Source organism: Portunus trituberculatus, chromosome 46 (assembly GCF_017591435.1).
Source record: "Portunus trituberculatus isolate SZX2019 chromosome 46, ASM1759143v1, whole genome shotgun sequence".
Classification (NCBI taxonomy): Eukaryota; Metazoa; Arthropoda; class Malacostraca; order Decapoda; family Portunidae; genus Portunus; species Portunus trituberculatus.
In genome coordinates this window covers 22,309,186-22,327,225 of record NC_059300.1, presented here as the reverse complement: position 1 = coordinate 22,327,225, position 18,040 = coordinate 22,309,186, and the positions used below count along the sequence as shown (strand labels likewise).

The 18,040-nt window shown below is 38.1% G+C and overlaps 1 protein-coding gene across 1 annotated transcript in view; it reads right to left on the bottom strand.

Moving 5' to 3' along the window:
* Positions 1-215: 215 nt before the first annotated feature.
* The window catches only part of LOC123519860, a 67,443-nt gene continuing 49,618 nt past the window's right edge, over positions 216-18,040 (bottom strand). The window contains exons 10-11 of the mRNA XM_045281450.1: positions 5,678-5,793; positions 216-5,154 (exon numbers count right to left, since the gene is read on the bottom strand). Coding sequence (XP_045137385.1) covers positions 5,012-5,154; positions 5,678-5,793 — 259 coding nt within the window. The 3' untranslated portion in view covers positions 216-5,011. The remainder of the gene's footprint in view (positions 5,155-5,677; positions 5,794-18,040) is intronic.

Below are 18,040 nucleotides of genomic sequence, written 5' to 3'. Positions count from 1 at the left end.
TATATATATTTGCTTTGAAACTTTCTTACTGAATTGTTGTTGCATGGTCAATTTCTCACTTATTGATTTATTCAGTCATCAATAACCAGCTATGTACATGGTATAAGCCACAAGACAGCAAAGAGTGTCCTTTGTTCCTCATACAGATAATTAAAAGTGAAAAGAATGTTGTGTAGAAGAACACTAACTCTAGCACATGGTAATGAAAAACAGTGTGCACTTTTGTCTTTATTGTAAGTAGAGGCATATTGTGGCCTACAAGAATGCATGACAATTGCATCTAGCAACAACTGCACCAAAAGTAAACAACAGAAATCCTTGTACTTGTGAGGCAGAGCAACCAGGTGTGATCTCACTACATGACTCAGTAGTAGATCATACACCAAACTGCTTGACCCAGTTTGCTAGAGGAGGATCTGGGGAATGCAGCACTAACAATCACCTGAAGATGGATCAACCTCTTCCGATCACAATGTTACACTTTATTCATTACAACTCTGTATACATCAAATTGTTACTGAAACTTAAAACAAGATCTTCAATCTAAGATATAGTTCTGATCTGTCAGTCTGCCAGTATGGTTTATGTAATGTATTAGCAGCCATGTGCATTTCTATTTGAAGAAACAAATATCCAAATGCAAGTACAGTAAACTTCAGTCTACTTTATCCTTGCAAGTTCTGTGGTGACGAAAAAAAATTATGGCGTTACTATCAAGATAGACTGAATATTTGCTTGACAATGAGTGAAGCTACCTACACAAACACTCAGGTGCAAGACTTGAGAGTGACAGAGAAAAGTACACCAACATCCTGGCAATCTACCAGCAGCCAATCACAGCAAAGGATGATAGTAACCAATGAAGCAAAAGTTGAGTTGGTAAAGAGGCTGACATCAATGGAAAATTCTAATTATCTACCTCAATAAATTTTCTGCAAATATAATGTGTTCACAAGGTGGAATTATTCAAGATCTATAAAACTAGATGTGCTCATGAACAAGTTCTCAAAACTAAATGTCTGATATCTTGTGGGAATGTTTGAAAACACTTCAGCTCTTGTTATAACTAATACAATCTATTTCCTTGGCATTCATTTCATGAAATGTTAATGTCATCAAGTTACCCTGCCAAAATATCACCACAAATAATACCCAGGCAAACATATTCCAAGTCAAACTTATTAAAAATAATAGTGAGACCCAATATGTATAATTTCATTAACTCTACAGTATATATCATAAAACAGTGCACATGATCATGAAACAGTACAATTTTCTATTTCTTCTCTCAAAATTACAGTAAAAGCACACCTTGAAATACCACAATAGTAACATTATACTGTAAGTAAAACCACAAACCAAGCCAAGTGGGGATGATATCCAACCTTTAGTTGTAATATAATAATGCACACCATGAGCCGTCCAGTGATGAGGGCACATCCCTTCACCCTTCAAAACACTGTCAGTTGTGAACCCCACTTACACTAAACTGTCTATGCTAGTCCTTGAGGGTATGTGGAATAAGAAAATATTTCATCTTGAGAGGCACTTAATATATCAGCAGGACTGGAAGAAAAAAAAAAAAAAAAAAAAAAAAAAAAAAATGTAATTATGACTCATTACTATCCAAGAAATAGGTTTATGTAAACCTTATTATTCACTTATTATAAAAGCATGCTCATTTTGCATGTAAAAGAAAATGTGTGTCTCACACACACACACACACACACACACACACACACACACACACACACACACACACACACACACACACACACTCAGATATGAAGCGTTTAGTTGTCACTGCTATTCTGTCTATGTCCATACCTGCTGACAAAAGCAGAAATACATTAACCACTTTCAGTTCACAGTTATGTTAAGAAACCAAGAAACCTATGAAAAAAAGTGAGGCATATTCACTGAGCCTATGATGGACCAACCAACTCATTTCACAGGCTAGCCTCACTCATCAAACATATTTGGCACAACCTTTATTTCATGTTTCATTTTCAATTAGCTTTATGACAAAAGCAGGTATCATCAATTAATAACTTCATTCTGTGAGCCATAAACAGTAACAGGCCTTCTATTTCATGTATGTTCTACAAAAGAGAAGTACTTCTAAAAGAGTGATGGACATGCATTAGGACACAGCCACACTGTTATACAACAATGGAATGAATTCAGTAGCTATCATACAGTTTACATAAGGCAGCTACAACCTTTACAGTTCATGTATAATGTGCACTGAGGCATTGAGGTATAAATGATACTGATGCTGATTGGTAGCTTGCCCCTCAATCACTCAACACAAGTGCTTACATATAGTGACAAAGTTTATACAGTACATACTTAAATTTATAAGGCAAAACCTTAACACATGAAAACCCAAGTGAAAATGTTGAAAATGTTATTTTGACCTTGTTCTGGAATAAACATATGCACAAGCCTGTATAAACCTCACCACAACTAGTGCACTGCTTCTGTAATTATCACATAATTTCATGGCATTATGTTAAGATTATCAGATATATTCTACAGATGATGTAAGCAAAATCCATCTCTTGCCGTGTGGGAAGTTCCCTTGTTTACCATCTGCCAGAGAAAAGTTAAGCATCACACTTGACGATTGTCTGAAGTTGAGAGTTTGAGGGATATCACATTCATATTGTCAGTGACTGAGCAAAGCTACATACATGAGCTTCTTCCTCCCCATCCCTTTTTTTTTTTTTTTTTCTTTTAAGAAAACTTTTCATTATATATATTGAGCTCTTTTATCATGTCCATATGTAATTGCAAACATTTCTATTTACATGATACTTGATTGAGTCTATAATACTACAAACAAGTATTATCAACATTCTAATCTATATCTATAATATAATATATTCCCTGTGCATAATGACTACAAGAAGTACCTGGAACAGAGCCAGTATAAGTTTTAACAAAACATCAATTGAATTTTTTTTCTTTTTTTTTTCTTTTTCACTTTTTTGAAGTGATACTAAAGCATACATTACTTACTATATTAGAATATGTAACCACAAAGGCAGGTCACACTAGGAGCATAATACTGAAGAGTTCCTTGCTCTTAGAGAAAGCCTGGGATAAGCTTTTTGAAAACATGCAGCAACATAGGCTGCAGCCCCTACAATCAGTATCACCACCACAACTAACAGCAAATGTTTTCTGCTGTAAGTTAGTGGTGATGGTGATGAGGGTCCAGGTGTTTCTTATTCTCAGCTATCCTATCCACTGCACATCATATGGACCTGTATGATTTCAATAGCATCATGTGATAGCCGAGTTTTGCTAAAGAAATATTTTCTAAATAATCAGGAATTCCTCATTAAGTACGCCAGCTTACTCCCTTGAGCTGCTCTACAACATATGAGTTTTGTAAACATGTTGAAATCATTAAACAATCATAAAAAAAAAGGGGGGCATGAAATACCACCAGAGATTCAATTAATTTTGCTTCATATAGGAACAAGAAAACACATTCATAATAATATTTAACTTAAAAAGTAAACTGAAATATAAAATCCTTTATTTCTTATAAGTGAACCAATAACTAAAACTTTACATAGTGATATTACTTCAAAGAGCTCAAAAACATGCAGGTGATATCCAGACTTCAACAAACAAAGTAGTATGACCAGGGAGATAACTCTCTCTCTCTCTCTCTCTCTCTCTCTCTCTCTCTCTCTCTCTCTCTCTCTCTCTCTCTCTCTCTCTCTCTCTCTCTCTCTCTCATTTTCTCTCTTTGACACATGATGAGCAAGGAAACTCCACCACAGTGAGGCTCAACATTGACCAAGTGACAATGGTGAAAAGTTATGAATAAGTAACCTGAAACTTAAATATAAAAATAAAAAATTGGAATACTACTTAATGTTCAATATATATTTTGTGGATTAACACTAATACATTTCAAGCACTAACATATCAATTTTTTGTCTTGCTAAGATATTTTTGCAAGATCTGGCACAAAATTCAAAACTTCTACATTTCTTTGCTGATCAACATATGGAAGTATAAAACTTTGCAATGCCTAATAATCTACACTACATCCTTTACTTCACCCATAAAAGTATTTAGGACAAGGAGGCAAGGCCATCTTGACACAGCTGCAGGAACACACACCAGAGACCACTTGGCATATCGAGAAAGCAGCTCTTGCCATGACACAAAAGAGGTAGAACTTTCACTGGCCATCATTAGCTGTCACTAAATCAGGTAACAAACATGTTTTTTTTTTATTTCCATGGAGGCATCATAAAATATCAGATGTATGTTTAATATTATTGATATGACAAATGCAAATCACAATATAAAATTTTTCTAATAAACCATCTTTTAGAGAGTAATAAGTACATAATCTTCCTAAATGCAACAAAGTGTTTGATATGACAGAATTTTAGACAGGCTGGAAAACTTTAGTACTCTCTCTCTCTCTCTCTCTCTCTCTCTCTCTCTCTCTCTCTCTCTCTCTGTATACTAATATTACAGCAACCTTTAAAATATCAAGTCACCATTTTCACAAAACTATTCAGTATTTATACCATAATGCTGCTAACTTGATTTATATTTAGATACCACATTAAATGAGAAAAATATGGGAACAAGTTGACTTATTCCTTTAAATCAACTTGACTTATGCACAACTGACTGTTCTGGACAGAGGTATACCTCAGGCAACAATGATGCATGAAGCCTCAAACCCTATTAGTCTGTTTAGTATTGTCTTTTGGAACACATTACCTACATGCATCTCAGTACACATACACATTTAATAATAAAAAAAAAAAATAAATAAATAACAAATAAAAAACAATAAAAAACTGGTCCCATTCTGAATCCTTCATAATGCCTTCCACCATCACACTCCCACTCAGCAAATTAGGTCAGTGCCATTGTTCTGGTGGATCATAACTTTGATGCTAGAAAACTGATATACAGCAGCCATACCTGTGCATGATGCCATGAGAGATAACCTGCTTCCTTAATCTCAAAGTTTTGTCTCACCCAAGATGGCAGACAGGTCTCTCTTTTCGTCTAGAAGTTTGTAGGAGTCCAGGAACACTTTCCGCACTCTCTTAAACACTTCCTCATCATACACAGATCGAGCAGTGTTTGTCAGATCAAATGGTTCTGGAAGATAGGAGCTACATTTTAATATTATTTTTCCTCCACCTGCAGTTCTCAGCAACCATCAGTAATAAATTATGATATGAGACTACAGGAAATAGGATATGATGAATTTTATACTATTGGGACTATGATTTGTTGCATTCACATCTCTTCATTCAAGAAAATTACTTGCAATATAGTTGGATATTGTAAATCTTTCCCATTGATCTGGTAGTTCTGTGTTCAAACAAGTATTCACTTTACAGAAACATCCAAAATATGAGGCATCACATGTTAACAAAATAAATACACATTAAAATAAAGATAAACAATAGCTTATAAACAGACTTGTTTTGCCTATAAATACAACTAAAGCATCAAATGCACATATGGCCTGCAACAAGTTCACATGCATTCTTTTGCAGCACTTAAAGTATATGTTGCTGCATATGAAAGAAAATGTTTCATGCATCAAAAATATAGTAGTTGTGATGAGAATAACTATAATTTCTATACAAGGACAATTAGAAGAATCAACACATACCTTCAATACAAAGGTATTTCCACATTCGAGAATCATTCTTGCTAGATGGGACCGAGCGGCAGTGAGCAGTGGGTACTGTTCCTCCTGTCCGTACTGAGATTGTCTCCTCAATGAATCTTTAACAGAAAGATAATAAAGAAATAATAAAACTATTCAAACAAAGTATTAAGGTGTACAACAGTATCTCCATAGCACAATCTTTTTTCCACAACTAGCCAGTGAATCTCAGATCCCAACAATTCAAACTACTCTAGAACACTTTTGGTCAACAGAAAAATCTAATAGAATAAGCTGGATTGTGTTTAGTTTTTTATATGCCTTTCAGTAGTAAAATATTAATTCTAAAGATAAATCACTTGAGCATTTAAATACAACTGAATGAAACCTTATATGTAGCATAATGTTTTGGTGCTCTATAACTCACTTTTTTCAAATAATATTTATCATAATTTATTCTCCTTGGTGAACTTTCTTGTCATAGAAATCTAGTCCAATCCCTAGCATAATCTAACTAATTTTGGGGGATTTCATCTATGAAGTTGACTGGTAATGAACACATGTCATATGTGCCATAATCAACGTCTGCGATGTTTCAGTATCTCACAGGCAGTGGGTAGGTTTACACATTAAACTCTTGATATGGAAAACCTAAATATATTGAATTCTGAATAAAAGAAAAGCTTCAAAGTTAATGAACAAACCTAATACAAAACAAAACTTTTATTCTTTAAAGCAGAAAAAGCTCACTAAATAAATCTTGGAAACTGTCTCGGATATAAGGAGCGCACCTATTGTTAGGGAGCTGCTTGATCCAGCATTCACTTCCGAGACAATGGGGGTCACATTTAGCAATGCATTCTTGCATTAAATGAATGCTTTTACTTCAGAAATGCTCTCTTACTTTTTTCTGTGTAATTTCTTGGCAAAAGTTTGTTGATCTATTACATATTGTATTCCTTAACCTATACTGCAGATGACATATGGTTGTTTGCTGACTCTCATCTACTAACTTTTATCTAATCTTCATGCAGTGCTCAACAAAAGATTTCGGTATCCTAAAGAAAGCAATAAAACACCATGGCTGACAGTCACTAATGCTAATGTATGTAACAGGTACCTGGGATTAAGAACAATTTTACTTCAAGACACTTTAATGATATCACAAGGTATTTGACGACAGATGCCTACATTGTCAGACCCACCAGTCTGTCGTCTATACTCATCCAGTGAACACCTTCACATCCTGCTCCTGCCTCTCCATGGCAGTGTGGTGACCATCATAGCCAAAGAATTACTTTGTGTTTTTTTCCAGCTAAACAGTTACTTCTAAGGTGTAGACTGCATCGGTAAACACTGAAGTGGACTTGACTGGCTTTGTTTCTTCTGGCTTCTAGCTACGTCCACGAAATACACGGGTGTTTTGGAGATAGCTCCTGCCATGTCTTTATGTGGTGCGTTTTTTCCTGCATCCCAACCTCTCCAAGGAGTTGATTTGTTATATCATCCACATGCTTCCTCTCTTTTTCATATGTGACGAAAAGTATTTTCCTACCACCTTTGCAGTGGTCATGGCTGACACTGGCATGTCCTCTCCTTCCCTGTGATCCTATACCTTACACTCAAGTAGGAAACACTCACAGATGGATATGGATTGTCACAGGGAAGAAAATAAGAGGAAGGAATATTGACAGGTGCATAGCATTCCACAGCTGGTGTACACTTCCCCACAGTCACTTGAGGTCAGAGCAAAGCCAGGAAGACATAAACATTGCCTCCTCATCAGCTGTTCCACTGTCCAGTGATTTCAATCTGTTAACTGCACTGTTGAATACTGTGATAAAGAAACTAGATAACACTGCACAGGGTGGTACATCACAAGGGAGTTTCTCTGGCTTCAGTGGTGTCCATATGCTGTCCTTGTCAGAGGAAGAGGAAGGGAAGATTGCACAGCAGCATGTCTAACCTCCTGGATGATTTGGATATGTTGTACCTTCCCCAGAACCTTCTAGCCCCCAGGTTGATGAGGACAATGCTTTCTTAAAGGCCCTTGGAGAACTTTCTGCCCATTTTCAAAGGGAAGAGGAAAAGGGTGAACCCTCATCAGAACAGCTTGCTTCCATTCTGAATGATAGTCTGAGGCATTGCCCATCATCAGACACCTATAAACTAACCTGTGGCAAAATCAAACTCCCGTGCCAAATTTATGTTTTCCTACAATGAATTCTGCCATCTCCAAAGCCTTGAGTACTAGAGGGAAACTCCTTGACACCTGGCTTTATCACACTAATAGTTTGCTGGCTAAGGGTCTGGTTCCCATTGCACAATGTGCCAGTGATATAGGAGAGACGACAGGGAAGCCACTTCAGCCACTATTTAGAGGATTTAACAACAGTGTCAGGATTTTGGGCTCTGCTGTAAATTTCCTTAAACCACATGTAGAAGGAAGTTGCCAGACTTCATGTTCGTGACTCAGACCTTCTAGATCTTTGTAAATGGGATTGTGAAGTGGGGACAGATACAGTGTCCCTTCAATGTTGCAAAGAAATGCAATGAAATTCACAGGACTAAGAGGCTGGGGAGGCCATCTTTCCATCCCTATAAATCTGGGGGTACAGGAAGTTTATGGAAAATAGATGGCCTGCCAACAGGAGGTCCTTTTTTCAGAGGCAAGGATTATGAAGCCTCTTTCAGGAAAAATGGCATCCCATGGGAGGGGGATGCACCACCAAACTTCCTAGTAAGGCCATCCCAGATGAGCAATCTGAGTGATGGCCTACTTAACACTACTGATAATTTTATAGCTGGTAGGGTTCATGCATGTAGCCAACAGTGGAAAAAGTTCCTAAGCATAAACGGATTCACGATGTGGTGCAGCATTCCATCCTAGTTTTTGACAGTCTATCTCTCCAACAGACACTACTGAGGCCAATCAATTTATCTATAGCTGATACACTAGCCTTAGACCATGCCATACTTGAATTCTTAAAATGTGGCATAGTGGAGAGATGTATTGATACTGAAGGACAAGGATTATTTTCAAATGTTTTTCCTGTTATCAAATCTGATGGTGCAAGTGATTCTTAATTTAAAAGTCTTAAAATTAATATATCACCCATGTCCACTTTAAGATGGAATCTATTTCTGATGTGATTACCTTAGTACAGCAAATTTGTTATTTCACGACCACTGATTTTAAAGACACTTATTTTTCTATCTATGTAAAACCGAATGATAGAAAGTGGCTAAAATTTACATGAAAAGGTGAAGTTTTCCAATTTACCTGTCCCCCTCAGGGTTTGACTTCTGTGCCTTAGATTTTCACAAAATTGCTGAAACCCATTCTATTTCAATTGAGGAAACTTGAGATTGTAATGTTATAATACATTGAAGACTGTATTTTTATTGCTTCCTCAGTAACTGAGATATGCAATAATGTGACATATGCACTACAGTTATTTGATGCCTTGTGACTTACTATAAATATTCATAAGTCAGTTTTGACCCCTACTAAGGAACTCAAATTTCTGGGGATAGTTTTGAATTCTGTTTCTATGACTGCCACTGCCTATTCGCAGGAGAGAGTGCACAGAGTGGGGAGGATATCACCTTGTAACACCTAACCTCTTTTGTTGGTCTACTTGTGGCTTCTGCCCTGGTGGTACTGTTGACCACTCTCAGGTACAAATACCTTGAGATAATTTGGATTAGAGTTAATTTTCAATCATGGAAATTATGATGTTCCAGTTTTTCTGGACGATCATGCAAAAGATCTTGTCACATGGTGGATCCATTACATTGACACTCAGTCTAATTTTTACTCACTAGTCCCCCTATTTTTTTTAATTGTATACTGATGCCTCTGATTGGCTGGGGCACACACACACACACACACACACACACACACACACACACACACACACACACACACACACACACACACACACACACACATGCACAAACACACACCAGAGCCAGTGCTTGGAAATATGAACAGTACCAAATGGTAATGAGAAATACTCTAGACAGAATGAAGCAAGAACTCATCAGAAAGGATAGAGTGATGATAGTTGGAGACTTTAATTACAAAGAAATAGTGTGGAAAGACTACGAAGTGGTGAACGGTGGTGAGTGGGCAGAAGAATTGTTAAAGATAGCAACAAATAACTTGATGACACAGTGGGTGAAATCACCAACAAGGTGCAGGGGACAAGATGTTGCAGCAAGGTTGGATTTGGTATTTACCAGGGAATCTCTAAAAGAGGAAATTGAACATGAATGTCCCTTGGGGAAAAGCGATCATGATGTCCTAAGCTTTGAGCTGCATAAGGAATTAAGCACGAATAAGATTGTGGAACGCAGGGAGGAAAAATTAAATTATACTAGGGCAAATTATAACCATATAAGGGAGTTCTTTAATGAAATTGACTGGTCCATGGTATACCAGAAAAGGGATATGCAATTGAAATACGATAAATTTATGGATTTGTATAACTCTGCTGTGAAAAAGTTTGTGCCATATCACAGAAAGAGGACTTTAAATAATAAACAGTGGTTTAATAGAAATTGTGAAGAAGCAAAAAGAACAAAGAAAAGGCATGGAAGAAACTTAAGAAAAACAGTGATGTATTATCAAGAGAAGTCTACAAAACAGCAAGGAATAGATATGTTGAAGTAAGGAGAACAGCACAGAAGGAATATGAACAGAGGGTGGTGGAAAACTGTGATAGTGACCCAAAATGTTTTACAAATTCATAAATGGAAAACTAAATAAAAGGGAGGCAATAGAAAAGGTAAAAACGGGAAGAAGTATATGAAGATGCTGGAGATATAGCTGAAATTTTGAACGACAACTTTTGCAAAGTGTTTACAAAGGAGGAGCATTTTATGGGAGGAAGGCCTACGGAAATAAAGCAAATGCAGGACATCATGGTTACTAAGGAAGATGTAAGGAAAATTATAAGCAATCTGGATATTAATAAATCAATGGGGCCTGATGGCATATCTGGGAGGTTGCTAAATGAATGTAAGGATCAATTGTTGAACCCCATATTTGATATTGTGGAAACCTCCATACGAACAGGATTAGTCCCGAAAGAGTGGAAAAGAGCTGACATTGTGCCTATATATAAGAATGGTAGTAGAATGGAACCGCTAAATTATAGACCAGTATCGTTGACTAGTATATTGTGCAAGGTATGTGAAGAAGTAATTAAAGCTAAGTGGAGTGAGTATCTAGAAAGTGAAAACATTCTGAGTGAAAGGCAGTTTGGTTTCAGAAAAGGAAGATCGTGTGTATCCAATTTATTATGTTTTTATTCAAGAGTGACTGACATACTACAACATAGAGAGGGATGGGTGGATGCTATCTACCTGGACTTGAGAAAGGCCTTTGATAAAGTACCACACAATAGACTGATGTGGAAACTAAAGATGATTGGAGGAGTAAATGATAAACTAGCAAAATGGATGGAAAATTACTTAATGGGAAGAGAAATGAGAACAGTGGTGAGAGGAAGGAAGTCCGAGTGGAAGAAGGTAACCAGTGGAGTTCCACAAGGGTCAGTGCTGGGTCCCATCATGTTTTTGATTTATGTTAATGATATGCCAGTAGGAATTGACAGTTACATGAACATGTTTGCAGACGATACTAAAATTATGAGGAGAGTAAAGAATGTGGAAGATTGTAACAAGTTACAGGAAGATCTTGATAAAATATATGAGTGGAGTAAGGAGTGGCAGATGGAATTTAATATAGACAAGACCCATGTTATGAAAATGGGAAGAAGTAGATACAGACCAAACAGGGATTACAGGCTGGGTGATGAGAAAATTAAAGAGACCAATGAGGAGAAAGACTTAGGAGTAACTGCAAAACACTTTGTCACCGGAGAAACACATTAACAAGATTTTTTGGAAAACATATAACATGCTTCAAAATATTGGCCTTGCATTCCACTACCTAGATGAAGGAATGATGAAGATATTATGTACCTTAATAAGACCCCAGTTAGATTACGCAGCATGTGTCTGGTCACCGCATATGAAGAAAAATGTGAAGGTGGAAAGGGTACAGAGGCTGGCAACAAGGATGGTACCAGGACTCAGGGAGTTAGACTATGAGGAAAGACTGAGGAAGCTGGGGCTGACCACATTGGAAGACAGAAGAAGAGGAGGCATGATAACTATGTATAAATTGGTGAACAAGATTGACATACTGGACAGAGAGTTGATAAAGGTGACCACAAGTAATCATCTCCGAGGACATGGAAAAAAGCTAATAAAAGACATCTGTCTAAATGACGTGAGAAAATATAGTTTCCCACATCGTAGCATTGATAAGTGGAATAAACTGAGCAGTGATGTCGTTGACGCGGTGTGTGTCAATCAGATGAAAGAGAGATATGACAGGAATGGACAAGGAGACAGGTCACAGAGAGCTTAGCTCGGGCCCTGTAATACAGAAATAGGTAAATACAAATAGGTAAAACACACACACACACACACACACACACACACACACACACACACACACACATGAGTAGTGTGGACCCCTCATAAAAATAAAACATAAGGAAGTTGGAGAGACTACAAAAAATGACTACAAGAATGGTTCCAGAATTTGAAGGGATGACATATGAGGAGAGACTAAAGGCTATGGATCTACCAACCCTGGAACAGAGAAGGGAGAGAGGGGATCTGATACAAGTTTATAAATTGATCAACACAATGGACCAAGTGGATAATGAGAAACTGATCCTGAGAGAAGAATATGACATTCGAAGTACAAGATCGCATAGTAAAAAGATGAGAAAGGGAAGATGTCTGAGAGATGTTAAAAAATAGTTTTCCCACAAAGATATGTTGAGACGTTGAACAGTTTGAGTGAAGAAGTGGTGTCAGCAACAAGTGTGCATTGTATTAAAGAAAAATTGGATAAGTGTAGATATGGAGGACAGAATAAAGCCCAGGCCCTGTAAAACTACAAAGATAGATAAAAACACACACACACACACACACACACACACACACACACACACACACACACACACACGGGATTACGGACAGGGCAGAAGGTGGTCTAAGTGATAACAAATTGAAAGAACTAAGAAATGAATGGAAACAGGAGCAAGAACAAGAAAAAGTCAAATTTTCAGAAGTGGTAAGGAGACAAATTCAGGGGAACACAAAAGTCACTGTAATAGAAGTTATCAAGGAAAAGGAAAACATGGTGCGGGATGCAGTGGACAAGAAAAAAAGCTTGGTGATCTATGGGATTAGAGAAAAGAAAAACCCAAATAAATTCACAAGATAACGTGAAGAAAGGGAAATGGCCAAAACTGTTATCAAAAAGTACAAGACAGCACACAAGAATTTGACCAGGAGGTGGAGGAAGGGGTTAGGCTGGGAAGGTACACTGAAGGGGGTTAGAAACCAATGAAGGTGAAAATGAGATCTCAAGTGGATGTAGAGGAAATTATGGCTAGAAAAGGGAAGCTGGCTGATGATGTCGATCACAAGGAAATATAAATAAATAGAGATATGAACTTAGAGGAAAGGGAAAAGGAGAAAGAGCTAAGAAGCGAAGCTAAGGAAAAAAAACAAGAAAAAGACAGAGATAGAGAAAAAGAACTTTTACTGGAGGGTTCAGGATATGAGACTAAAGAAGTGGTATCTAAGGAAAAAAGAGGTCGTGGAGGAGGCAATAAATTAAGAGTGACTTATACTAACATAGATGGTTTGTTATCAAGCATATTGGAAGTTCAGGATTATTTGAAAGAGAAAAAGCCAGATGTAATGTGAATCGTTGAAACAAAACTGAAAAAAAGAGATCCATGTCAACTTTAAAGATGAAGGATATAATACCTGGAGGGACAGAAAGGATAAAGGGGGAGGAGGAATGCTAATAATGGTTCGTGATAATATATGTGTGGAGAATGTGCAATATGGGGAGGACAAGGTGGAAGTAATGGGAGTAACAATCAGAAAAGAAGACTTGAAGAAAAGAAAAATTATAGTTACATATGTTCCACCAAAGACTAATACATGGGGATCAGAAGACCATAAAGACATGCAAAGATAGGTGATAAAGTGCCTAGATAACATTATAAGAAGATAAGAAGAATACTCTTAGTTGGAGACTTCAACTGTAAGAAAAATAAACTAGAGAGAGATGGAAGTAAATGGGACCCAAAATAAACGCCTCGGAGTCCCCCTCTGGGCAGGGGACCAAAAATGTCCCCAGGTCGGACACCTCTCCTGTTGAAGACCACAAATGCCTAGACACCTCCCTCAACTTTTTCTACATTAACTTCTGCAACATTCGCGGTCTTAGATCTAATTTTCAATCTGTGGAACACCACCTCTCCTCTACTAAACCTCATCTTCTTTTCCTCACCGAAACACAGCTGTCTGAGGCAACTGACAGTAGCCCCTTCTCTGTTCTCTCCTACTTTCTCTATTCTCATTTTCATTCCAAAGCTGGATGTTGCGTCTATGTATGCAACGACTTAACTTGCTCTCATGCCCACGCTCTTGATTCTTCCGAATTTTCCACCATCTGGCTACGACTTAACAGTCACTCTCAAACTAAATTCATCTGTGCTGTTTATCTCTCCCCTAACTCTTCTGACTATAGTAATTTCTTCAACTACTTAACTTCTAAAGTGGAGCACATTCTGTCCCTCTACCCTTTCGCTGAGATTTCCATTCTTGGAGATTTCAATGTTCACCACCAGCTTTGGCTTTCCTCTCCCTTCACTGACCACCCTGGTGAACTAGCCTTCAACTTTGCTAACTTCCATGACCTAGAGCAACTGGTGCAACACCCTCGTATTCCTGACCGTCTTGGAGACGCCCAACATTCTTGATCTCTTCCTCACCTCTAACCCTTCTGCTTATGCTGTCACCCTTTCATCTCCGTTGGGCTCCTCCGATCACAATCTCATTTCTGTATCTTGTCCTATTTTTCCAATCCCTCCGCAGGATCCCCAAAAGCAAAGGTGCCTCTGGCGTTTTGCCTCTGCCAGTTGGGGGGACCTGAGGAGGTATTATGCTGATTTTCCCTAGAATGATTATTGCTTCTGTGTCAGAGACCCATCTCTTTGTGCTGAACGCATAACAGAGGTGTTAGTATCTGGCGTGGAGGCTTACATTCCTCATTCTTTTTCTCAACCTAAACCTTCTAAACCTTGGTTTAACTCAGCCTGTTCTCGTGCTATACATGATAGAGAGGTTGCTAACAAAAGGTACTTGAGCCTTCCATCTCCTGAATCTCATGCACTTTATATCTCTGCCCGGAATCATGCCAAGTCTGTTCTTCAACTTGCCAAACACTCTTTCATAAATAGGAAATGTCAAAATCTTTCAAACTCAAACTCTCCTCATGACTTCTGGCACCTAGCCAAAAACATCTCAAATAACTTCACTTCTTCATCTTTCCCTCCTTTATTTCATCCTGATGGCACCACTGCCATCTCTTCTGTCTCTAAAGCTGAACTCTTTTCTCAAACCTCTGCTCACAACTCCACCTTGGACGATTCTGGGCTTGTCCTCTCTCCTCCTCCCTCTGACTATTTCATGTCTACAATCAAAATTCTTCGTAATGATGTTTTCCATGCCCTTGCTGGCCTAAACCCTCGGAAGGCTTATGGACCTGATGGGGTCCCTCCTATTGTTCTCAAAAACTGTGCTTCTGTGCTTGCACCTTGCCTGGCCAAACTCTTCCAACTTTGTCTATCGACTTCTACCTTTCCTTCCTGCTGGAAGTTCGCCTACATTCAGCCTGTTCCTAAAAAGGGTGACCGTTCTAACCCCTCAAACTACCGTCCTATAGCTTTAATCTCTTGCTTGTCTAAAGTTTTTGAATCTATCCTGAATAGGAAGATTCTCAAACATCTGTCACTTCACAATCTTCTGTCTGATCGCCAGTATGGCTTCCATCAAGGTGATCTTCTGGCTTTCCTTACTGAGTCTTGGTCATCCTCTTTTAGAGATTTCAGTGAAACTTTTGCTGTTGCGTTAGACATATCAAAAGCTTTTGATAGAGTCTGGCATAAAGCTTTGATTTCAAAACTGCCCTCCTACAGCTTCTATCCTTCTCTCTGCAACTTTATCTCAAGTTTCCTTTCCGACCGCTCTATTGCTGCTGTGGTAGACGGCTACTGTTCTTCTCCTAAACCTATTAATAGTGGTGTTCCTCAGGGTTCTGTCCTGTCACCCACTCTCTTTCTATTATTCATTAATGACCTTCTTAACCAAACCTCCTGCCCTATCCCCTCCTACGCTGATGATCCCACCCTACATCTTTCCATGTTCTTTCAGAGACGTCCAACCCTTCAGGAAATCAAAAGATCACGCAGGGACGCCACGGAATACCTGACTTCCGATCTTTCTAAGATTTTCGATTGGGACAGAGAAAATCTAGTAGTTTTCAATGCCTCAAAAACTCAATTCCTCCATCTATCAACTCGACACAACCTTCCAGACAACTATCCCCTCTTCTTCAATGACACTCAACTGTCTCCCTCTTCCATAATGAATATCCTCGGTCTGTCCTTTGCTCATAATCTTAACTGAAAACTTCACATCTCATCTCTTGCTAAAACAGCTTCTATGAAGTTAGGTGTTCTGAGGCATCTCCAACAGTTTTTCTCCCCCTCCAACTGCTTACTCTGTATAAGGGCCTTATCCGTCCCTGTATGGAGTACTCTTCGCATGTTTGGGGGGGTTCCAGTCACACAGCTTTGCTTGATAGGGTGGAATCGAAAGCTCTTCATCTCATCAACTCCCCTCCTCTGACTAACTGTCTTCAGTCTCTTTCTCACCGCCGAAATGTTGCATCCCTTTCTATATTTTATCGCTATTTTCATGGTAACTGTTCTACTGATCTTGCTAACTGCATGCCTCCCCTCCTCCTGCGGCCATGCTGCACAAGGCTTTCTTCTTCCTCTCATCCCTATTCTGTCCAACTCTCTAATGCAAGAGTTAACCAGTACGCTCAATCATTCATCCCTTTCACTGGTAAACTCTGGAACTCCCTCCCTGCATCAGTATTTCCGAATTCCTACAACTTGTCTTCTTTTAAGAGGGAGGTATCGAGGCATTTGCTCCCCTAATTCTGGCTGACGGTTTTGGCACTTTTTGAACTCTTTGGAGAGCCAGCGCTCAAGTGGGCCTTTTTCCAACTTTCTGTTTTTTGCCCTTGGCTGGCCCTCTTCCCTAGGTAAAAAAAAAAAAAAAAAATGGATAATGCTGGACAGTGGAGTGAGAAAGTGTTACAGTTGACTATGGTTAATACAATGGACCAGTGGGTGGAGAAGTCAACAAGGTACAGGGGGAAGAAGAACCATACAGGGGTGAAGAAGAACCATCGTTGCTTGACCTAGTTAGTTTTCACAAAGAGTCCCCTCCATTCATACAATACCTTAGTCCAATTGGAAAAAGTGATCATGTGACATTAGAGGTGCAAATGCAGGAGGAAGATGAGATAAGTTACAGAGAGGACTATAAAAAAGATATTAAATTATGCAAGAGCAGATTTTGAAAAATGAAGGTGTTATTTTGGTGATATTGAGTGCAGTAATATTATGTGTAGGAAGACTGTACAAGAGAAATATGACATATTCTTACAGAAATACAATTGAAGGATTAAAAAAGTTTGTTCCTCTTTATAAAGTTCAGAAAAAAAATACATGATTGGTACAATGCTAGATGTATATAAGGAAAAAAGGCAAAAGATAAAGCATGGAAGAAACTCTTAAAGCAGGGAAATTACTATAATAGTTGGCTGTACAAAGATACTAGAAATTAATATATTAGAGTAAAGAGAGAGGAAGAAAGTTTGAGAAGGATGTAGTGGATAAAGCAAGGATGAACCAAAACTTTTCTACAAGTTTATAAACGGCAAAACAAAGCATAAGAAAACCATTCATAAAATAATTAAAGAAGGGAAGACATAACAAACCTAAGGAAATGTGTGAAATAATGAATGAGAGCTTCAAAACGGTGTGTGTGTGTGTGTGTGTGTGTGTGTGTGTGTGTGTGTGTGTGTGTGTGTGTGTGTGTGTGTGTGTGTGTGTATATATATATATATATATATATATATATATATATATATATATATATATATATATATATATATATATACAGGCAACCCCCGTTTAACGAAGGTTCACACAACGAAATTTCGCTACAACGAAGGTTTCATTTTACTACTATCTGCTCGTTTAACGAACACCAAACTCACTTTAACGAAGTTTTATCCAGGTAATTTTTTTCCAAATTTGAAAGCCCCACCATATCACACAAGCTGACAAGCTATTGAATACACCAGGAGCTGCTGGTACTAAGGCCTGCCTCAGGAAA